The sequence below is a fragment of the Aquarana catesbeiana genome, linkage group LG03 (assembly GCF_042186555.1).
Source record: "Aquarana catesbeiana isolate 2022-GZ linkage group LG03, ASM4218655v1, whole genome shotgun sequence".
In the NCBI taxonomy this organism is placed as follows: domain Eukaryota; kingdom Metazoa; phylum Chordata; class Amphibia; order Anura; family Ranidae; genus Aquarana; species Aquarana catesbeiana.
Window position 1 is genome coordinate 679,893,365 of NC_133326.1, and position 24,276 is coordinate 679,917,640.

The following is a 24,276-nucleotide window of genomic DNA, read 5'->3' on the forward strand; positions in this document are numbered from 1 at the left end:
TCATAGCTCCCTTCTGTCTGTATCACCCTGCAGGAGGAGGACAGACTCATAGCTCCCTTCTGTCTGTATCACCCTGCAGGAGGAGGACAGACTCATAGCTCCCTTCTGTCTGTATCACCCTGCAGGAGGAGGACAGACTCATAGCCCCCTTCTGTCTGTATCACCCTGCAGGAGGAGGACAGACTCATAGCTCCCTTCTGTCTGTATCACCCTGCAGGAGGAGGACAGACTCATAGCCCCCTTCTCTCTGTATCACCCTGCAGGAGGAGGACAGACTCATAGCTCCTTCTGTCTGTATCACCCTGCAGGAGGAGGACAGACTCATAGCTCCTTCTGTCTGTATCACCCTGCAGGAGGAGGACAGACTCATAGCTCCTTCTGTCTGTATCACCCTGCAGGAGGAGGACAGACTCATAGCTCCCTTCTGTCTGTATCACACTGCAGGAGGAAGGACTTGGTCAGCCCATATTTATCATGCTATCTGCATGAGCCATGTTTGACAGGTTATCAGGACACCACAGAATCCCGGGTGATGGTCCCGCCCCCCTGCTCCAGTACACGACAGGTGATTGCAGCCCTATTTCCATGTGAGACAGCGTAGAGAGGATGTGTCCATTCCCTCCTCTCAAGTCTCAGATTACACTCAGCTCTCCCCCCGATATGTGTACTTTGAAGGACTCTGGAGAAGAAGGAGCTGCAGATAAAAAGGTACAGCTTATGTAATCACTTTAATACACCATCATATACATTTTTTTTAACACAAACAGTGTAAGTACATACAAGTAGCAAGAAGGTAAGATTTTTATTTTTACAATCACCTGCACAGCTAAGCTCAGGATTGCATGAGGGAGATGTTGCACAGGAGCCACTGAGTTGTACTGCAGTCCATACATATTAAAAAGGTAAATGCTGACAGGAGAAGAGAGCAGAGTGACAGATGAATTTATCAGTCTGCTGCTTTTACTTTCACTGTCCATTCACAATGTAGAGGTGTGATCTACTAAATGCAAGCAAAAGAAAATCACATTTTCAGCTCTGTCAGACAGGACTGTGCTGTGTGGAAGAACTGTGTAAATCTCGGAACTGGATAACCAGAAATATAAATCACTATATATATACAATCCGTGTTCTTAGCTGTTGGTTTGGAGATACGCTTCAATAGATAATGTGTTTTTTTTTTTTCTACAGACCAGTTCTCTGTAGAACAGCCGGATGTTGTCCCTGCTGTGATTGGAGAAGATATCTCTATACCGTGTGCTCTTCATAATAGATCACCTGATGCTATAGAGGAGATTATCTGGAGGGTAGGAAAAAGTGATTTGTGTTTGGAAAATAATGAATTTTTAATATGGAATACACAAAATATAACACAAAAGGTTGGACGATGGAGAGTACAGAAATCTGAGAAGATCTTCCTATTATACATAGAGAGTGTTAAAGATTCTGACAGTCTGCAATACTGCTGTGAAGTAGACACAAAAGCAAGATCAGATGGACGGTCATCTACACACGGCACCCAGATAGTGATAGCAGGTAAGATATTTTCAGTTTTCTACATCAAATTACACAATGAAGAACAGAAAATTCCCCTGGAGGCGGGGCTTTGGAGGCACTTTGACACAAGTCAATTGAAGTAAATTTAAAATATATGCACTTTTATTTAACACACATTGGTAAAAACATTTCAATGGAAAAAAATGTAACATGGGTGACTATCAATGCACAGACTTGTACAGAAAAGATGACAATAGTAGATTTACAACCAACGCATTTCAGAGTTAAGAATACAACTTCGTCGGGGGTAGAGGAGATATCCAATGTCTATGATATAAACACAAGGGTCAGACATAATAATAGTAACATAGTCATAAATATATTGAGGAAATGTAGTTTGATAAAGAATCAACTTTCAAGGTGTACATGTAAAAATTCTATGATGTATTAAAAGAAAAGACACAGTCTCAAGAGCTCCTTCCCATTCAGCTCACATTAGTGAATATCAAAGGTTTTCACAGTAAATAGCAAGATTGTAGTCCTGGAGGAGCATTAACAAATGTTCACCCCACAAAAGGAGAACCAGAACTCACTGGGGCCACATTGGGGGATACAACCCTAAATAGGCAAAAAACTGAATGTAGATGCTTAGTTGGGTATTTGGAATATCTAGAAAATACATGTTCAGGGGTATCATATATACTTGCCTGTGAGAGTGATAAAAAGGTGCTTCTGCTCATGCATCCATTGCCAGAACAGAGACCCTGCAAGGATTGCTATTCAGAGGGAATGCTGGAAAAGATTTGATAAATATGTATATATACAGTATCTCACAAAAGTGAGTACACCCCTCACATTTTTGTAAATATTTTATTATTTCTTTTCATGTGACAACACTGAAGAAATGACACTTTGCTACAATGTAAAGTAGTGAGTGTACAGCTTGTATAACAGTGTCAATTTGCTGTCCCCTCAAAATAACTCAACACACAGCCATTAACCACTTCCGGACTGCCCACCATCATTATACGTCGGCTGTTTGAAGAGCAGTATCGTTGTTATGACAGCAGATAGCTACCAGAACCCCGGTGTCCTCCTCTTCAGCGGGTGGTCAGCTTTCAGATAAAAGTGGTTTCTGCATCAGATTTGTCACAAGATCACTTTTATCAGCGGCGGGAGAGGGCCGGAGCCGTCGGTAGCGGTGGAGACGATCACGTCCTGTCTCCTGTTAGGTATGGAGACAAGTGACAGGAAGATGGCGACCACCCATCTCCATACCATTGCAGGGCAGAAGTAACGTCAAAACGTCACTTCCGCCTATAGCTCTTAAAGCAACATTCTTTTTTTTAGTTTTTTTTTAAATGACATTTAATTTATACTTTACACTTTTTTTATTGCATTTTTTTAAATGCGCCCCGTCCCGTGAAGTTTGCGTGCAGAATCGAACGCATACGTGAGTAGCGCCTGCATATGAAAACAGTGTTCAAACCACACATGTGAGGTATCACCACAATCGTTAGCGCGAGAGCAATAATTCTAGCCCTAGACCTCCTCTGTAACTCAAAACATGCAACCTGTAGGATTTTTATTTTTTTTTTTATTTTTAAGGGTAAAAATTTGTCGCCATTCCACGAGCGGGCGCAATTTTGAAGCGTGACATGTTGGGTATCAATTTACTCTGTGTAACAATGTTTTTCACAATATAAAAAAAAAAAATTGGCTAACCTTACTGTTGTCTTATTTTTTCATTCAAAAAAGTGAATTCTTTCCCAAAAAAGTGCGCTTGTAAGACCGCTGTGCAAATACGGTGTGACAAAAAGTATTGCAACGACCGCCATTTTATTCTCTAGGGTGTTAGAAAAAAAAATATATAATGTTTGGGGGTTCTAAGTAATTTTCTAGCAAAAAAAATGATTTTAACTTGTAAACAACAAGTTTGAAAAATAGGTCCGGTCTTAAAGTGGTTAATGTCTAAACTGCTGGCAACAAACGTGAGTACACTCCTAAGTGAAAATGTCCAGATTGGGCCCAATTAGCAATTTTCCCTCCCCTGTGTCATGTGACTCATTAGTGTTAGGCCCCATGTACATAAGACGCTGCTAAACACACGTTCAGAGGCAGTTGGACGCTTTTTTCAACTGCCCCTGAACTCAATCAATGTTATCCTATGTGACCATGTACATGCGTTTCTTTGGAAGCAAAAAAAGGGTTCAGACGCAGAAGATTTCCACGTTGCAGACGCCAAACGCGGCTAAACGCGGTACCCGCGTTTAGCCACATTTTCGTTTATAAGCGTTTTTAAAGGGGCCCTGTTTTTTTTACATTAAAAATCTCAAAATTGATGGCAAATGATAAAAAACCATTACAAAAATATTTTTAAATATTGTAATTGCTTGCAATGATTCATAGACCATTAATATACCCTAATGAACCCTTGATCCAATCCAATACACCACTAGCATTGCTGTTATCAGAAGTATAATTGTAATTTGACCCATATGTTGTTAGATTTGAACAAGCAACTTGTGGCAAGTGGACAGTCCACAACTTGTGGCAGGTGACGTGGCAAGTGGACAGTCCAAAACTTGTGGCAGGTGACGTGGCAAGTGGACAATCCGCAACTTGTGGCAGGTGACGTGGCAAGTGGACAATCCACAACTTGTGGCAGGTGACGTGGCAAGTGGACAATCCACAACTTGTGGCAGGTGACGTGACAAGTGGACAGTCCAAAACTTGTGGCAGGTGACGTGACAAGTGGACAATCCGCAACTTGTGGCAGGTGATGTGGCAAGTGGACAATCGACAACTTGTGGCAGGGGGCTGCAGCATGGTGGCCAAGACCATATAGCGGTTTAACAGGACAGGTTCCACTCAGAACAGGCCTCGCCATGGTCGACCAAAAATATTGAGTGTACATGCTTAGCGTCATATTCAGAGGTCGTCTTTGGGAAATAGAGGTATGAGTGCTGCCAGCATTGCTGCAGAGGTCGAAGGGGTGGGGGGTCAGCCTGTCAGTGCTCAGACCATACACCGCACGCTGCATCAAATTGGTCTGTATAGCTTTCATCCCAAAAGGAAACCTCTTCTAAAGATGATGCACAAGAAAGCCCGTAAACAGTTTGCTGAAGATAAGCAGACTAAGGACATGGATTACTGGAACCATGTTCTGTGGCCTGATGAGACCAAGATAAACGTATTTGGTTCAGATGATATCAAGCATGTGTGGTGGCAACCAGGTGAGGAGTACAAAAACAAGTGTGCCTTGCCTACAATGAAGCATGATGGTGGGAATATCATGGTCTGGGGCTGCATGAGTGCTGCCGGCACTGGGGAGCTACAGTTCATTGAGGGAACCATGAATGCCAACATGTACTGTGACATACTGAAGCAGAGCATGATCCCCTCCCTTCGGAGACTGGGCTGCAGGGCACTATTCCAACATCCACCAGCTCCATGATGTCATCATGGAGGAGTGGAAGAGGACTCCAGTGGTACCCTGTGAAGCTCCATGATGTCATCATGGAGGAGTGGAAGAGGACTCCAGTGGTACCCTGTGAACCTCTGGTGAAGTCCATGCCCAAGAGGGTTAAGGCAGTGCTGGGAAATAATGGTGGCCACACAAAATATTGACACTTTGGACATTTTCACTTAGGGGTGTATTATATTTAGATCTACTAAATTTTATAAGAGTAATATATATATATATACCATATACAGGGGGTTTGATACTGTCAAAGAACAAACTGATGCATTGAGCAAATAGCATATGATGTATTATCTTACTCCATAGCGAGTCGCACCTCCCACCAGATAGGTGGCAGCAATGTTCGACTTGGGAGAGATGCGGATTGGATCCTAAATTGCCCCCCTGAGCTGCGCGCGGCGCCTCCCCACTGCGGCCCACTCACACAGAAGAGTCCCCGAAGTGATCATACGGGGAGAAAATAGAGGGAGAAGGAAGATGGATGTTGAGTCCTGAGGTCCTCCCTCTTGCCTCAGCATCACCACGGGAAAGAAAAAAGCCCCAGGTGTCTTACCGTGACCAGTGGTCTGGTGATCATACCTGTGTATGGATATACATATAGCCTTGCTGTCCACCATAGATCATGCAGAGGGCACATGGAATACATTTGCAATAAATACTACAAACCATATGGGCCTGAGACTAAGATTAAAGGAGCCCATGAGAAAATGTGTACATAAACAAAGACAAAAAGTTATAATGTCATATACAGGTCAAATCCAGGCAGTGATTACAGGAAATATGTGAAATAGAGATACATAGCAATTGTGAAGTACAGGACCCAAAAGTCCATTTCCTCTGCTTGTCATAATAAGGAACTTTAGTAGGGACAGAGGTTCATTAACAGAACCAAAAATCTATTTATTTGTAATTTAGCATTGTTCTTATTTCTCCATTACACCTGAAGTGAATCCTTCAAGGAAGGATTTGAAACATATTGCCTCATTAAGTCCAGGAAGCTGAGTGGTTCACAGAGTTGTATCCATCGAAGCTCCATTTGGAGGAGGGTCTTTTTCCAATCGCTCCCTCTGGGGCTTGAATGGATACGATCAAGGATGAGAAATTGTACTTTAAGGAACCTGCCCTTGTGCACCAATTTCACGTGTCGTCCAAGAGGCAAATCAGGGTTGCAAGTTTGCATACTCCTAATGTGCCTATAGGTCCTTTTCTAAAATTCCAAAATTGTTTTGCCAATGCTGATTTGCGATTGTGGATGTAAAAACATCCACAATGGCAAATCAGCACATGCACAACTCCAAAAGTCTTGCAATTTGAAAAATGTTTGGATCTGAAAATCTGTCTATTAGGTAGGACAGGTTTCTTGGTATACATGTATTTACAGTAGCCACATGAGCCACACATGAATGTGCCTTTTGTATTTGCAGTGATCCTTGTTGGAATCCTCCTTAAACTCACTTCTAACTAGTTTGTCCTTAAAAGAGCTAATACACGTTCCCATCAAGACTTACTATATTTCACTAAGCCAAAAAATGAGGATAATCCATTGAGAATTATCACAAAATATTCTAACCAACACCAGAAAATTGGGAAGCTTGTAAGCAAATATTGTCATATTCTAACAATGGATCCATCATTAGGACGATTTGTTCCCAGTGCTCCTCTGTTAACTTTTAAAAAAGCTACATCCATTAAAAGCTTTTTTAGAGAGGTACACGAGTAACCTCTCATCAGCAGTCTATCTCTTAACTTGGCCACCTCTATCAACAAAGTATTTTCGTCCGAACAATTACATTTAACTCTGAGATATTGGCTGTATGGAATTGAGTTTAATAAAGGCGTTGGATGTAAGCTGGAGGCATGCAGTATGGTATTGCCTGCTGTCGCCTTTCTATATAAACTGCTGCATAGAGTATTTGTTTCATCTCTATAGATTTCTACATCCAGAAATGCAATGCGATTTTGGTCTTGTGCCATTGTGAATGTAAGATTTGAATTAATTTTCATTCATTTTTTGCATACATTGAGTAAGATCTAATGGAACATCCCACAGGACGAAAATGTCGTCAATATATCGGCACCAACATAAAATGTGGTCCGTATACAGTGATAACGCCATGTTCATAAGGAACATCTTCTCCCACTCCCCCAGGTACAGGTTTTCATAGGATGGGGCACAACATGTCCCCATCGCTACCCCCTGCACTTGGAGGTAGTGGGGGCCATTGAAGGTAAAGATGTTGTGGCAAAGAATAAAGTCTAAAGGAGAAATGATAAACTCACTATAGCCACAGTTAGATGCATTTTCTTGATTTAGGTTATTTTTGATAGCAGCTATCCCCTTGTCGTGGGGGATAGAGCGATCAGAGGTTCCACACCTATTGTTACTAAATAGGCATTTCTGGAATACAAATGTTATCTATAATTTGGAGAAAGTGAATGGTGTCTTTGACATTTGACTGTAGATTAGTTACATAAGGTCTAAGATATTCTTCAACTAGACAACTGGCATTCTCACTAATGGCTCCCCTGCCAGACATAATTGGCCTGCTCGTTGGATTAATGGGAAAATTTGTCCTGATGTAATCATGTGGTTTTTGTGATAATACCATTGACGTAAGCCGTATCAATGAGATTATAGAAATCGTTAGTTAGTGATACGATGATACCAATTTATATTTTTTAAAATTTTATTACACATGGTAACATATTTGTTAATATCAATCAGGACAATGTTTCCACCTTTGTCTGCAGGTTTCATCGTAATAGATCTATTGTCTAAAAGTTGCTTGAGAGCCTGCATTTCCTCATTGATGTTAGTCAGAGATGAGGATGGTAACCAGAGATTATCAAGTTCTTTAATTACTAATTTAAGGAATGTAGCAATATTGGGATTGGACTTGGGAGCTGGAAATTTGATCTGATGGGTCACTTTCCTCCAATAGTGAAATAAGTGTGTCTAAAGCCTTATTATCACTTGGAGGCGGATAATTAACATTTCCTTGTTTATGGTAGAGGCCCTTTGGAGTAGGTTTCGTACAAACAATTGGAGATCTTTGTTAAATTCAAATTTTTCGACATCACGTAGCTGGTACATTACCTGTTACCATAGAAGAAACCCACCCATGTACAGAAGTTTTTTTTATTTGATACCATTTGAGAGACAACAAAACTAGGTTTCTTGGCTGTTTGTCCTTGTGTTGGATCACCATGGTGTTGGCATTTAGTGCGCTGCGGACACTTATGTTTGGAAGGTACCTGTGAAAAGGTGGAAGATAGACTAGAAGAAATTGGTAAATTTGCAGAGTATTGGTCCTTTTTTCATAGAAAATCTATGCTTTAACTGATAATTTTGGTTCCATCTATATGCTTTTCCTTTCTGGAATGCATTTTTGTCCCTTGCAAACTTTTTTTCTTTGTTAATTAGTATCTCTTTATTGTGACCTTCCAATTGATTTTTGAGCTTCTTTTCCCTATCTGGAAATGATTTATGAGTCTTATTTGTTTGAAATTTGTTGTTAATCTATCTAGAGCCTCTAAACACTTTTTAGATTCACTTATTCACTTAATAAATTCATCATTCCACATGATCATTTGCGTAGAATTTTTCCCCACTTTTTTTTTTTAAATTAGAGTCCAGGTCCTCCAGTGTGGGGAAAATCTGAACTCTTAGTCCAAAAGGGTTTATATATTCTTTTAAATAGTTCTGAAAGGACTTGATGTGCCAAAATGTTGCAGACTTTTTTTCCATCATTTTAGACAGTTTAACCACTTCCGCCCCTGGAAGATTTGGCTGCTCAATAAACAGGCCATTTTTTGTGATACAGCACTGCATCGCTTTAACTGACAATTGCGTGGTCATGTGACGTTGTACCCAAACAAAATTGATGTGATTTTTTTTTCCCCACAAATAGAGCTTTCTTTTGGTGGTATTTGATTGTCTCTGTGGTCTTTCTTTTTGCGCTATAAACAAAAAAGAGCGACAATTTTGAAAACGCAATATTTTGTACTTTTTGCTATAATAAATGCCCCCAATTTTTTTTCAAAAAAGCTAATTTTTTTTCCTCAGTTTAGGCCGTGTATTCTTATACATATTTTTGGTAATAAAAATCGCAATCAGCATATATTGATTGGTTTGCGCAAAAGATATAGCATCTACAAAATAGGGGAAAGATTTATGGCATTTTTATTATTATTTTTTTTTTAGTAGTAATGGCGGCGATCAGCGATTTTTATCAGGGCTGCGACATTATGGCGGCCAGATCGGACACTTTCGACACATTTTTGGGACCAATGGCATTTATACAGCGATCAGTGCTATAAAAATGCACTGATTACTATGTAAATGTCACTAGCAGGTAAGGGGTTAACACTAAGGGCTGATCAAGGGGTTAACTGTGTTCCCTAGGGAGTGATTCTAACTGTTGGGGGAGGGGACTGACTGGGTGAGGAGAGCGATCATTGTTCATACTTAGTATGAACAACAGATCGCTCTCCTCACCTCTGACAGCAAGGAGATCTGTCTGTTTACATTGACAGATCTTCGTTCTGTCTCTGTGTGGAGCGATCGCGGGTGCCCAGCGGTCATAGCGACCGCCGGGCACACGCATAGGCTCCGGCGTCGTGCCTCTGGCAGAGTGCATGAGCCCTCTAGGGTTCAAAAGGCGAACCGACGCTCAGTTACGTGCTCAGAGAAGGGTCTGGTATGTTTGTTTTTTTTTTTTCATTTTGGCACGGGGTTCCCTTTAAAATCCATACCAGACCTGAAGGGACTGGTATGGATTTTGGGGGGGACCCCCACACCATTAAAAAAAAAAATTAGCATGGGGTTCCCCTTAATATCCATACCAGACCCAAAGGGCCTGTTATGGACTGGGGGGGACCCACGCCATTTTTTAAAATGTACTTTTATCTATATTGCCGGGATTCAGCAATATGTTACAGCCGCCAGCAGTTTTAAATTATATTTTTTCCTTTAGAAATGTAATTTTGCTGCTCTCATTTATTACACTATACACGGCTGCTATGTAAGCAGCCTTACATAGTGTGGGGCATGGACTTAGCCCCCTGAGCCATGATTGGACGAAGGCACCCTGCATTTGGCCAATCATGGCTTTCATAGCAGAGCCCGCTGTGATTGGCCAAAGCATGCAGGTCATGTGCATGCTTTGGCCAATTATCAGATATCAATGCACTGCAATCTCGCAGTGCATTATGGGGCATTCCGCGGTGCTCAAATTTGCCGCGTACGCCCCATAATGTTTGGAATTCGTCAAATAGGCGAACTTACGTTCGACTAGAACCGCGGGATCGTCTCTACCAATCAACAAAAACTTTGCGCATTTTACACAATAATGGAAATATATTCAAGTTGGGATATTCTGCCACATTAAGAGAAAAATATTTAAAAGATGTAACATTTATTTGAGAAGCTGCAACTGGGAGGGTCTCTCTAATGGGATCTAAAGGCATCATCACAAACTTGTCCCAGTTAAGGGAAAACCCAGAGAATCTCCCATAAGTAGTAATTAGGGACATGGAGTGTATGGTATCACCCACAAAAAAGAGAGTATCATCTGCATACAGATATTTTATCTTCCCCCATAGATCCCTGAAAACCCACTATTTGTGAGAACTGCCGAATAGCTGCAGCCAATGGCTCTAAGGCTTAGGCAAACAGCAGGGGTGACAAATAGCACCCCTGCCATGATAGATGCATCCATACACTTCCCCCCCTCTCTTAGGGAACCTTTCCCTTACAACTGTCGTGTCATAAGGGCCATGTACCTGATGTGAGACTGAAGTAGTGGGGAGGCCTCCCTTGCACCTCAGGTCCTTGAAGCCTCTGGAGATGGAGACAGAGAATTGGTGGACACCAAGTGGCACGGGTGCCAGGGGTGCGGAGCACCATGCAAGCCTTAGCCTGAGATCCGAGCCGAGGTCAAGTCCCGTTTGGCAACGAAGTATAAAAGGGTTAATAAGAAGAAGAATGGTTGAGATCCAAGCCAGGGTCGGTTCCAAGCTGGCAGCTGAGTACAAAAGGGACAAAGAAGTAGAATGGTCAAGGTACAAATCTGAGGTCAAGCAGCAATCAAGAGTAGTCAAATAGGTTTCCAGGTCACAACAAGTTCAGACAGATCCCACACTAGCACAGAAACAAGGGGGACTGAAGATAATCCAGCAATTTGGCAGTGTCTGGGCTTATATAAGGAAGTATGAGGTGACTTCTTGTGCGCCTCCTGGCCATTTTCCTGCCTTTTTCCATCAGGTTGAGGTCACTTCCTGTGTGCCTCCTGGCCATTTTCCTGCCTTTTTCCATCAGGTTGAGGTCACTTCCTGTGCGCCTCCTGGGCATTTTCCGGCCTTTTTCCATCAGGTTGTGGTCACTTCCTGTGCGCTTCCTGAGCATTCTACTGCCTTTTTCCATCAGGTATTCTGCGCAGGTGCGGGTTGGCGCACTGAGGCGTCTTTGGTGCATGCACAATTGGCACGGATTTTCTCTTGCGGCAACGCGCCATTGGTGCATGCGTAGTGAGCCCTGGACCCTTACATGTCCCTAACAAGCAAGGTACTTGTCCCTATTCTACCAACTTGCAAATGCGCACCAAAACTGGTAGCCATGGCCTTAAAATGGCTCTGCCTGACCCAAGATGGCTTCCTGGGTCACATGGGACAGCAACAACCAATTAAATGCTTCCCCAGTGACCCAGTAAACTATAAAGGAATTCTGTTCCTCTTGACTTCATCTCCAACAACAGTGCCACTGCAGAAGAGCACCTCCTACAGGGGAGAAAGTAGACTGTAACTGCCTACACCGGTACCTCTAAGAGGGAAAGAGATTCAGAAAGCCTCCCATTAACTTGTGTGCGTGCTATAGGGGATGCATATATGAGTTTAACACAGTTTATAAAACAGTTGCCAAAGCCAAATCTTTGTAAAACCTGCCAAAGAAAATTCCATTCTGTACTATCAAAGGCCTTGGCTGCATTCAAGAAAAGGATTGCTCTGTTGCCTTAACTGCTGAAATTTGCAAATTAGGGAACAAACATCAAATATTGGAAGCCAAGGATCTGGTTGGTATAAAACCAGATTGATCCGGATTGATTTATTTTCCAATAAGACAATTGATTGGCTATTTTAGCTAAAACATTCACGTCCACCATAAGTAATGAAATTGGGTGATATGACTCTGGCAATAACGTTTTTTTTTTCTGGTTTTAACAATCCAACTATCAAGGCTTCGCTCATAGAATGCGATAATGAACCTTCTTCAAATGCTTCATTGAACACAGCCAATAGCTTAGGCAACAGAGTCACCCAATAATGTTTTGTATATACATTGCAACCCACCGCCTCCTGGAGCCTTGTTATTAGGAATACTAGCAACCGCTTTCTGCAGCTCCTCCAAGGTAAGAGGGGAATCTAATATGGAGCAATCCACCTACGATAAAGACGGTAGAGTCAAAGAATCCAAAAAGTATTGTAAATGAGACATTTCATAGCATACCTTACACAAATCTGTGTAAAAACACCAATATGTGTATATATAATATCCTCAGGGGTAGTGATCCTATTACCTATATCATCTTTGAATTCCTCTATATAACTCCAAAGTCTTTGGGCTTTTGAAATTATCGCAGAAGAGTACGAGGTGTGTGTCAAGAGGTATTGTGTACAATATTGGATACTCTTCAAATAATGTATGTTGTAAATGTTTTTAAAAGACTTTTCAAATGTATGAGTGTCTTTATTTATAGGTTACAATTATTATTTTTTGTGAATGCGCAGAGGTTCTATATAGCCCATACTTACAGTATTTATGTGGGGGGGGGGCAGCATCTGGGTGCCCCCTTATTATCAAATACGTTTTCAATAAGACCCTGCCGACAGATCCCCACAACCTATTAGATTTTTAGGCTTTCAGGAGCAGTACCCCCCTAACCCTCCTGTATTGAATTGAACTGTAACCATAGTGTCACTCTTTATATTGTAAAGGACTGCTCAAACTGTTGGCACTATTTAAATCCTTAATAATAATAATAATAATAATAATAATATGTAACCACCATCCAGGGTTGTGGGGAAGAGGCCCTTGTCCTCATCAATATGGGGACAAAGTGCTTTGCCAGGGAGACACCCTCCCATGTCGAGGACATGGCTTGGTATAGTCCAGGATAGGGGAGCCACACACCCATCCCCCTCCCTTACCTGGCCAGCTAGGCTGCATGCTCGGATTAAGGCTCTGGTATGCAAAAAAGGCAGCGGCAGATCTGCTGACAGCCTAAAGATTTAGTGCTGCTCAGGGGCTCTGGGCTTCAACAAAATGGCTGCCTCCAGCAAGAAAAACAGGAGCAATGCTGGATGCAATTTACAGCACACACTAATGTTGGTAGCATCATTATTAATGTGGAATGTGTGTTCCTTGCTAAAGAACATTATTTTTTTATCAAGTTTTTATGCGTAAAATTCTGCTTTAAATGCAGCAGAAAAAAAAATCCGATCTCCCCTTCTGCCAGGCAGGGTTTTGCTGTGTGGCGGAGCTGGGTATGTCTTAGTATTGGGTGGCCAGAAATAAGTATCCTATGGTAGGTAAAACAACTCACATTCATTATATGTATTTTGTTTGCAAATTTATTTAATTATTACAATGACTCGGTCCTGCTTGAGTGTAAAACACCAAAGTCACTTGGTAACCGCAGTGATAGTTGTCTTCTGGGTTGAATGACACCCGATGTGAGCCTAGAGTGCCAAAGATCCATCCCCCACCAAAATCGACATTTGCTCACTATATATTTTCTTTTAAAGTAAAACACTTTCTCTTCCCAGATCCTACTCAGAATGATCCAGAGTTCAAAGTCACTCAGCCTGAAAATATAATGGCTAATGAAGGAGCCTCTGTCACCATCAGCTGCTCATACACCGTCCCACCAGACCAAATCCTTCTGTGGAGTGGAGTTTTCTGGAGAGTGGGCAGCCCAACGGGACCCTACGCCTATCACCCCTCTGATCTGATGGTTCATCCCAGTTACAGTGGAAGAACTCAGCTGAATGGATCAACTGATCTCCAAATAAACGGGGCCCAAGATACAGATACCACCACCTACTACTGCTTTGTGATGCTGAAATTTTGCATTGGAACTAACAAGACCAACTCAGTGCTGAAATACGGGAGCGGGACACAATTATATCGAAATGTAAAAAATCAGACCTCCACAGGTATAAATTACTTTATTTTTTTCATTCTCATTAAATGTGCAAACATGTTTATGCATTACAGGGCTTAAAAGGAGAATTGTACCTTTTTAAAAAGAATAAATACACCCATATTGCAAAAAGCCAAAATGTGCTCATAATAATTTTTCACATTTGAGCCTGAAAAGTTTTGCAACTGTGATCAATGAATCATTGGTGCAATGCTCTGCCTCCTGCAGGTTCTTCCTCCAGCTTGGGTCTGTACTGAGGTACAAACCTTCAGTTGTGGAGCTGGAGGAGGTATCAATGGACTACAAGTGTGGTGATGTCACTGCAGTTTTGATCCATTGAGAACTACAAGTCCTTGTGCTGCGTTGGCTCCGGGCTGGGGTAAGGGCGGAGGAGCGAGTGGCTGGCTCCAGCTCTCAGCTGTACACTGAAAGGTGAACCAGCTGTCAATCAGGCAGTGTGGTGGATCCCAACAATATTGGGCTTGGTATGCTTCCCAAGCCTGGATCAGCTCTGCCTCATCAGCTGCTGATGTGCAAAAGCTCATCATCAGTTGACTATGGGTTGCAGGAGGACAAAAGTAAGTGTACTCCCATAACCCACAAGAGAAGTCAGACCAAAGAATGTTGGCCTTAGTTTTCATTTAATAGCAATTTAAGAAAGGAGTTGAGCAACTTTGTCTATAGTAGCAGGTTTGAATAAGGGGAGTGTCAATTGAACCTGATGACATGGGGTGTTTACTGGGGAGATACCTGTAGAGTGGAGATTTCATCACAAATTGTATCAATCTTATTTTTGAAGTGATTAGCAATCTCCTGGGCAGTGAGTGAGTTAGTGGGGGAGGCAGTGGAGGACAAAGAGAAGAGTTGATGGGGACTGGATGAGAAGGTGTTAATGAGAGTGGTAAAATAGGTCTGATGGGATGGCTGTGTGGATACAAGAATTTTATTTTTGGAGGGCAGATTTGTATTGGTTGAAGTCATGTTATGTTTTTTGAGATTTCTGGTGTCATCTGTTTGCCAGGGTTGTATGGGTCGAGACCTGATTCTGTGTAATGGGGGGGAGAGCTCGTCCAGGGTGGAGGACAGGGATTTATTGTAGACAGAAGTGGCTAGGTTGGGGCAGGACAGGGGTGAGATTTTGTCATAGAGGAATAGCAGCAGAACAGAGGAGAGAAGGGTTGAAGTGGCGAAGGTTTCTTCAGGTGATGGTTAGGCAGTTGGAGGGATAGGTGGTGAAGGAGAGAGAAACTAATAAGGTGGTGATCAGAGAGAGGTAAAGGATTGTTGAAGAGGTTGCATGGAGCGCATTGGTAGGAGAATACAAGGTCAAGGGTGTTGCCATCAGAGTGAGTATAAGCTTGTACCCATTGCTTCAGATCAAATGAGGAGGTTAGACTAAGAAGTTTAGAATTAACAGGAGTGTTTGTATTAACAGGGATGTTGAAGTCACCAAGAAGGATTGTGGGAATTTTCAGAAGAGAGAAAGTAGGGTAACCAGGCCAAAAACTCATAGAGGAAAGTTAATAACGGTTCAGATGGGCGGCAGATCACAGCAATTCTTAAGGGAGTTGGAGAGAATAGGCATATACAGTGAACTTCAAATGATGAGAGGGACAGAGGGGGAGGAGAGGGGGGAGGAGAGTGAAGAACCTGGAAGGTGCTCTGTGGGGGATAGGAGGAATCCCACTCCACCTCCCTTGCGTCCATTAGGTCTAGGGAAGTGAGTCCATAGAAGGCCACCATGGGAGAGGGAAGCAGGAGAAGGAGTGTCAGATTCATAGAGCCAGGTTTGGGTGTTAGCAATTATATTAAAGTAGTTAGTGACAAAGAGGTCATGAACGGCGGTGAATTTGTTGTGGACAGAGCGGGCATTCCAGAGGGCACAGGAGAAGGGGAGGCTGGTTTTGGAAAGAAGAGGAATGAAAACTAAATTGCGTAGATTGCGACTACTGCCAGAGGATATGGGGTGATGGTGATGGGTTTGTTGGGTACAGTTAAATAAGGGAGGCCCAGAGTTTGGAGATATATCTCCAGGGGTTAGGAGAAACAGAAGAGTAAGGGAGGTAATATGTGAATACGATTTATATGAGGGGACATTCTTCAGCATCCCAGGGGTTTTGTTAGCATGTGGGATTAGAGTTAGAAAGAGGTGATGAGTGCAGTAATAGGGAGAGGGGAGAAGTGAGGATGATATGTACAGATTGCGGGGTGGAGAAGGGGGTGAAGAAAAGAGAGTTTGATGAGAGAGGCTGCCACTGTGAAAAGGAGAGGTAAAGATTGCACGTTTCAGAGAAAGGAGAGTTGATTTGGAAATTAGGTTATCTGCAGTCTGTTTTGTAAAGTAGTTTGCTGTTTACAAATCACTGAAGTGCAAGAGTGGAAGTGCCACTCATTTAAAGAAGCCCACTTTTTTGGAAGAAACCCCTGCACGTTCTTCCCCATAAAGAAGGTCTTGTTTTAAACTGTTATGCGTGGGGATGGAATTTTGTAATTAATCAATAAGGAGGTAATATTAGACATACAGCTAGCACAGCAAATTTTTCACACCACAAACTGCAAGAGGACCAAAAGGCCAGAATTGTAAAGATAAGGAAAGTCATAATTTAGGGAAGACTTAAACAAAAATAAACATCACAATAATGTGCACAAGGTTACAGATGGATGTGAAACAGCAGTAACATGAATGCAAGTTTACCAAAGAGACATTTGAAAAGCAGTCAGTCTATGTTCAGTTTAAGGTGGATGGGAGTAGCAGGGTATAAATGCTTTACTTTTTTGGAAGAAACCCCTGCACGTGCAACCCCTGCATTGCATACTAGCATATTATGAAATACTTACCTTGGAACAAAGCCCTCTAGTGCTGTAATGTTACTGCTGAGAGGGCTGACATGTTCCCCCTGTCCTTCTTCCGGGTTTGCGCACTCCGGCTATGTGATTGACCGGAGCCGCGGTGACTTCACCCTCGCGGGAGCCTTCGGTTCCAGCATGAAGCTCTGAAATTCCTGCCGGACCTTCAGAGTGCATGCAGGGTGAATATCTCCTAAATGGTGCAGGTTTAGGAGCAATTCATTTTACCTACTGGTAAGCCTTATTACAGGCCATATTAGAGGATTACAAAGAAAAAATTGTGCTCTTGCATTAGATATTTAAATCTATATTACTACATGATTATCATAAGTAGATAAACAAATAAATAAAAAAATAAATAAAAAACACCATCAAAGTTAATTGTGAGTGAATTAGAAAGTTGCTATGCTACAGAGCAAACAGCGACATGTAAGTCAAATACTAATATTGACCATTGCATACATATAAACCAACAATAAAGTTATAAACTGGTGTGCAAAAAACAAAAAAAAACAAAAAAACAAAGGTTATTCCACCCAAGTGCAAAGTCTCATTGATATTTGTGGTTTTGTTGCAGCTGCAGTTATATTAATTTTTTGCTTGATAGCGCAGGTTTTCTCTTTCTTTTTTATCCATATTAGAGGCTTACCTGTAGGTAAAAATCATCAAGAGGGGTTTACTACAGCTTTAACATAAAGTAAATTGGTAATCGAATAAGAATCTAATTTAGATATTACATGGTGATTAATGCCCAATTCTACCTTTTTTTTTATTTTGAATATCACAGACCAGGTTAGATTATATTTTAGAATTTAGTGTCCCCATAATTTTACCTTCCTTTCTTGATCTGCTTGACACCCATCAAATATGGAGTGAGGTGCAATTCCCCCAGATAGGGGCATAAACAAAAAATTGACCAAAACTGGAATTCTTATGTTATCCCAAATTATTATTATTTTTTTAAATATCCATTGTAGGGCTTTAATTAACCACTTGACCCCAGGACGATCTACCCCCCTTCATGACCAGGCCATTTTTTGCAATATGGAATTGCGTAACTTAAACTGAAAATTGTGCGACCCTATACCCAAATAAAATGTATATCATTTTTTTCCCCACAAATAGAGCTTTCTTTTGGTATAATTTGATCACCTTTTAAATTTTTTGGTCTATAAACAAAAGAAGACTGACAAATTTGAAAAAAAAACATTTTTTTTAATTCTCTGCTATAAAACATATCCAATAAAAATGTAAAAAATCAAATTTCTTCATAAATTTAGGCCAATATATATTCTTCTACATATTTTTGTTAAATAAATCCCAATAAGCGTATATTGATTGGTTTGCGTAAAAGTTATGGTTTTTACAACCTATGGGATAATTTTTTTTTTTGCATTCTCTTTACTAGTAATGGTGGCGATCAGCGACTTATAGCGGGGCTGCGATATTGAGGCGGGAAATCTGACACTGACACTTTTGGCGATCAAAGGGTTAACTGTGTGCCTAGCCAGTGTTTTTGGGAACTGTGGGAGGTGCTTTTACTAGGGGAAGATACATAATTTATTCTTTGCTTTGCAGAGACACAAACTCCATCCCCTCCCCCCTGTGAGAATGGTGATCTGCCTTGTTTACATAGGCAGATCATAGTTCTGTCTCTCTGCCTGACGATTATCAGAAATCCAGTGCCGGGCGCCCACCAATCAGCTTCCGCTGTGTGTAATCACAAAATAAAGCAATAAAAATATACAGCATCTATAAATTAACCACTTCCAGACCGCCCACCGTCGTTTTACGTGATGACTTTGAAGGAGGATATCGTTGTTATGGCAGCAGCTAGCTGCCATAACCCCAGTATCCTCTTCTTCAGCGGGTGGTCTGCTACAAGATAAAAGTGGTCTCTGTGGCAGATTCACCGCAAGATCGCTTTTATCGGCGGCAGGAGGGGGCCCCCCAATTCCGGCCGTGATCTGGTGCCCTCTGCCTCTTACCAGGGCCATCGGCAGTGGCGGAGGCGATCGTGTCTGTTCCCTGCTTGGGTATGGAGACGAGCGAGGGGAAGCCCCCACCCGTCTCCATATCACTGCAGGGCGGAAGATCTGAGGTCTTTTTGACCCCAGATCTCATATTTAAGAGGTCCTGTCATGCTTTTTTTCTATTACAAGGGATGTTTACATTCCTTGTAAAAGGCATAAAAGTGACACAATTTTTTTTAAACAATGTAAAAAAAAAAAGTAAAATAAATAAGAAATAATAAATATATATTTTTTTAAAACGTGCCCCGTCCCGTCAAGCTCGCGTGCAGAAGCGAGCGCATACATGAGTAGCGCCCGCACGGTGTTCAAACCACACATGTGAGGTATCGCTGCGATCGGTAGAGCGAAAGCAATAATTCTAGCCCTAGACTTCTTCTGTAACTTAAAACATGCAACCTGTAGAATTTTTTAAACGTCGCCAATGGAGATTTTTAAGGGTAAAAGTTTGTCGCCATTCCACGAGCGGGCGCAATTTTGAAGCGTGACATGCTGGGTATAAATTTACTCGGTGTAACATTATCTTTCACAATATAAACAAAAATGGGCTAACTTTACTGTTTTTTTAATTCAAAAAAGTATATTTTTTCCAAAAAAAGTGCGCTTGTAAGACCGCTGCGCAAATATGGTGTGACAGAAAGCATTGCAACAACCGCCATTTTATTCTCTAGGGTGTTAGAAAAAATAAATTATAATGTTTGGGGGTTCTAAGTAATTTTCTAGCAAAAAAAAAAGGTTTTTAACTTGTAAATAACACATCTCAGAAAGAGACTCGGTCTTTAAGTGGTTAATAATAAACATATAAAAAAACTAAATTATTACATTCTAATATTTATTTTCTGTCTCTCTTGGATTTCACAGGTCAGCAAGTTCTGATACTTGCAGCTTATTTTGGGATCAAAACCTTTTTATTTGTACTGAGTATAATATTGTGTGCCATCTATATGAAGAAAAAGTGACCACACCAACATCCAAACTGAATGAATCAGAAGAGCAGCTGGGACTCGGGACACCTGAAAAAACAACTGTAAATTGTTAATTTGAGGTGATGGGGTCTCCATGTTCTGTTCCTGGGAAGTCTGTTTAAAATACCAAAATGTGAAGCCCCCTTTGTTAGTGGCCCAGCGAACTTGGGTGGTGTCTGGGGTCCCATGTGTCCTTGTTGCTGCTCCCCTGGGGCTTTTAGATAGAAATAGTAGCACCTTGGAGGCTGAGAAGATATCTAAAAGTATCTGACATGATAGGGTTATCCTCCCATGCTGATCCTCCATTAACAGACTGCATTTGGCTAGTTTTCTCCAATAAAGAGAGAGAGGATTTGCAAATAACCCCTCTATCAGTGGTGGCTGGTGCTCCATTTTTTGGGGGGCGGGGGTGTAGCAAACAAACACCACACCTACCCCTCCGCCTGCTCACCAGCCCTGCTCTCAAACCCGCAAGCCCCGCACTTACCGCATCCAGGTCGCAGAAGGCTTCCCCAGCTTCTCCTACCTGCCAATCCTGTCTCAGAATCCACTTCCTGTCCTGATTGGTTGGGAGGAGAAGCAGGATGACTATAGTGAATGTTGATTCGCTATTGTCCACAAGTGGGTGAGCTCAGAGAGCAGTCCTCAGCGCCCCAAGCCCAGCCCTTTTGAAGCCTCCGGCTCTAATCACATGCTTCACAAAATAAAAAGACCCCTAGAGCTCTACGCGCCCCACATGGTCATTGGAGGCTGACGCACAGAGATTGGGGGGGCACCCCTACACCCCTATGGACGGGCCACCGCTGCCCTCTATTTATTTTTTTATATTTAAAATAACTCTGCCATCAAATAACTGTGTGTGGGGGCATAAGGGATGGTCTGTCGGAGGTGGCCACTAGAATGGTAAGAGGCTCAGATACTGTGCCCTGTGATCTTCTCCAGACCATTAGAAATCAGGGGCAGCAGACATGGATGGATAGAGGGACTGGGCGCAGGATGGTAGCTGATAAGTATAGCTCTGCCAGCAACTGTTTAGTTGACTTCCTCCTGTCTTGAGTGCCTCACTGAAATTGTTTCAACAATAAAGTGTTTTGATCTATCTAATATAGAATATGTAATGTGCTGGTTTTGGAGGTGGCGGTAGATGTTAAAACCCAAAAAATGGCTGTTCAAATCCACAGCAAAATCAACTTATATAACAATGAGAAGGAAATGGTTTAGGCACTCACCAATTAAAATATATTATAATTGTCATTGAATTATATAAAGCCAAATTGTGATACAGACTATACCGGGACCATGTTATAGCTTTACATCATTTATTAAGAGGGTAAGATTTATTTTAACATCTGGGTAGTAAAAAATACTTATTTTATATTATTTTTCTCTATTTGTTCTATATTCTAATAGATATGCATCATCCATTTGATATACTTGGGATATATTGTGTATTTATGAACATATTTTGTGTGTATGTATGTATGTATATGTATATGGTATTTTTTGTGTATGTATATACTGTATACAGGTATGTATAAGGTAAAAGGCAATGGGATACAATCTCACAACCTTAGGTAATAAATTGGTAAAGCACTACCCCTCTATTAGTAAGGATTAACAAAATGTGAACAGGGCTACAGACAAATAACTTAAATGGATGATATCCTTGCAATAATGGTGATACCCACAATTCCAAAAAACTTAATTGCTAGTATAAAAACATGTAAAATAAGTATTGAACCCGTCACCATTTTTCTAGGTAAATATATTTCTAAAGGTGCTATTGACATTAGACATGTGCACAGCCAAAAAATGTGTTCACTTTCGTTTTTGTTTCATTAGTAAATTATTTTTTTTCGTTTTTCGGGTCATTCGTTATGATCGCAATTCGTAAATTCGTTCATTCGTAAATTCATAAATGCGTTCATTCGTTCATTCGTACATTCGTTCATTCGTACATTCGTTCATTCGTTCATTCGTTCATTCGTTCATTCGTTCATTCGTACATTCGTTCAGTCGTACATTCGTTCAGTCGTACATTTTTACATTTGTAAATTCGTACATTCGTAAAATCGTACATTTGTAAATTAGAAAATTCGGAAATTTGTAAATTCGAAGTTTGAAAATCCAAAAACCCGAAAATTCAAAAATCTGAAATAGTAACTAACTTTCAAATTATAGGTATTGTAATTTCCTTTCAAATTTGACTGTCAGTGAACGTAACAAATACGAATTTATCCGAAGTTACGAATTATCCAAAATGAATGCTGCATCTAAACAAATGTAACGGAACAAATTAATAATAAATAATAATAATAAAACGTTGTTATTATTATTATTTATTATTATTAATTCATTACGTTCCATTCCGTTTTTTCGGATCATTCATAACTTCGTATAAATTTGTATGTGTTATGTTCACTAACAGCCAAATTTGAAAGGAAATTACAATACCTATAATTTAAAAGTTACTAGTAATTACTAATAGTTAAGTTATTATTAGTTAACTATTATTTCAGATTTCCGAATTCGAATTTACAAATTTACGAATTCACTAATTTACTAATGTACGAATGTACATTCGTAAATTGCGAATGTACGAATGCCCAAATTTACGAATGTCCAATTTTATCGAATTTACGAATATTTGGAAAAAGTTTGTTAAACGGGTTTTCGTTAATTCGGATATTCCCGAATTAACAATTTTGTCGAAATTCGTTAAAAAACTAATTCGGAATGAAACGAATTGCACATGCCTAATTGACATGACATTTCGCCACATGTCGGGAACAACCCATGCAATCCATACATACAGAGACACCAAAACAAATAGGTGCAGAAATTAAGTTATATGTCATAAAATGGAATGACACAGAGAAAAGGTATTAAACACATGAAGAAAAGGAGGTGCAAAAAGGCATGGAAAGCCAAGACACCAGCTGTAATCTATCAGAAATTAGAAAGCTACAGTATCCTGCCCCTTGTCAGTGCAAATAATATCAGCTGATTCAGTCTCAATTGATGGCCTATAAAAAGGTGTCTCATTATCAAGGTGTCACACAAGAGACATCTCATGATTGGTAAAAGCAAAGAGCTCTCTCAAGACCTTCGCAATAGTATTGTTGCAAAACATACTGATGGCATTGGTTACAGAAGGATTTTAAACTTCTGAATGTTGCAGTGAGCACTGTTGGGGCCTTAATCCGGAACTGGAAAGAGCATTGTTTCACCATAAACCGGCCACGACCAGGTGCTCCTCGCAAGATTTCTGACAGGAGTGAAAAGATTTATCAGTTTTACAGGAGCCAAGGACCACTTGTGGGGAGCTTCAGAAAGACCTGGAATTAGCAGTACAATTGTTTCAAAGAAAACCATAAGTAATGCACTCAACCACCATGGCCTGTATGCACACTCACAATGCAAGACTCATTGCTGAAGAAAAAGCATGTTAAATTTTTCTGCACAACTTTTAGACAAGCCTGTGAAATACTGGGAGAATTTAGTCTGGTCAGATGAGATAAAAAAAAACTCTTTGGATGCCATAATACACACCATGTTTGGATGTCAAATGGCACATCACCCCATGATATACAAACAGTGAAGTTTGGAGGTGGGAACATCATGGTGTGGGGCTGTTTTTCACCATACGTTACTGGCAAACTTCATATCATTGAAGGAAGGATGAATGGGAAAATAGACCAAGACATTCTTGATAAAAATCTGCTGCCATCTGCTAGGACGATGAAGATAAAACAAGGGTGGACATCTCATCAAGACAATGATCCCAAACACAAAGCCAAGGAAACTCTCAATTGGTTTCAAAGAAAGCAAATGAAGCTGCTAGAATGGCCCAGCCAATCACCTGACTTGAACCCAATAGAAAATCTATGGAGAGAACTAAAGATCAGAGTTCATAGAAGAGGCCCACGGAACCTTCAAGATTTGAAGACTTTTTTTGTGGAAGAATGGGCCAACATCACACCCGAGCAATGCATGTGACTAGTTTTTCCATACAGGAAGCATCTTGAAGCTGTCATTACCAACAAAGGTTTTTGTATGAAATATTCAATAAATTTCAGTTAGCGTGTTCAAAATTTTTATGCTGTGTCATTCCATTGTATTACACATAACTCAATTTCTGAACCTAATTGTTTTGGTCTCTTGGTATGTATGGATTACATGTGCTGTTACGGACATGTGGTGAAAATTTTTATGTCAATAGCATCTTTCGATATATATTTACCTAGGAAAATGGT

General features: G+C 40.9%; 1 protein-coding gene across 1 annotated transcript in view; it reads left to right on the forward strand.

The window, feature by feature from the left end:
* Positions 1–21,718, forward strand: part of LOC141133519 (uncharacterized) — a 51,575-nt gene extending 29,857 nt beyond the window's left edge. The window contains exons 3-5 of the mRNA XM_073622945.1: positions 1,189–1,533; positions 13,802–14,191; positions 19,917–21,718. Coding sequence (XP_073479046.1) covers positions 1,189–1,533; positions 13,802–14,191; positions 19,917–20,014 — 833 coding nt within the window. The 3' untranslated portion in view covers positions 20,015–21,718. The remainder of the gene's footprint in view (positions 1–1,188; positions 1,534–13,801; positions 14,192–19,916) is intronic.
* The last annotated feature ends 2,558 nt before the right edge of the window (positions 21,719–24,276 follow it).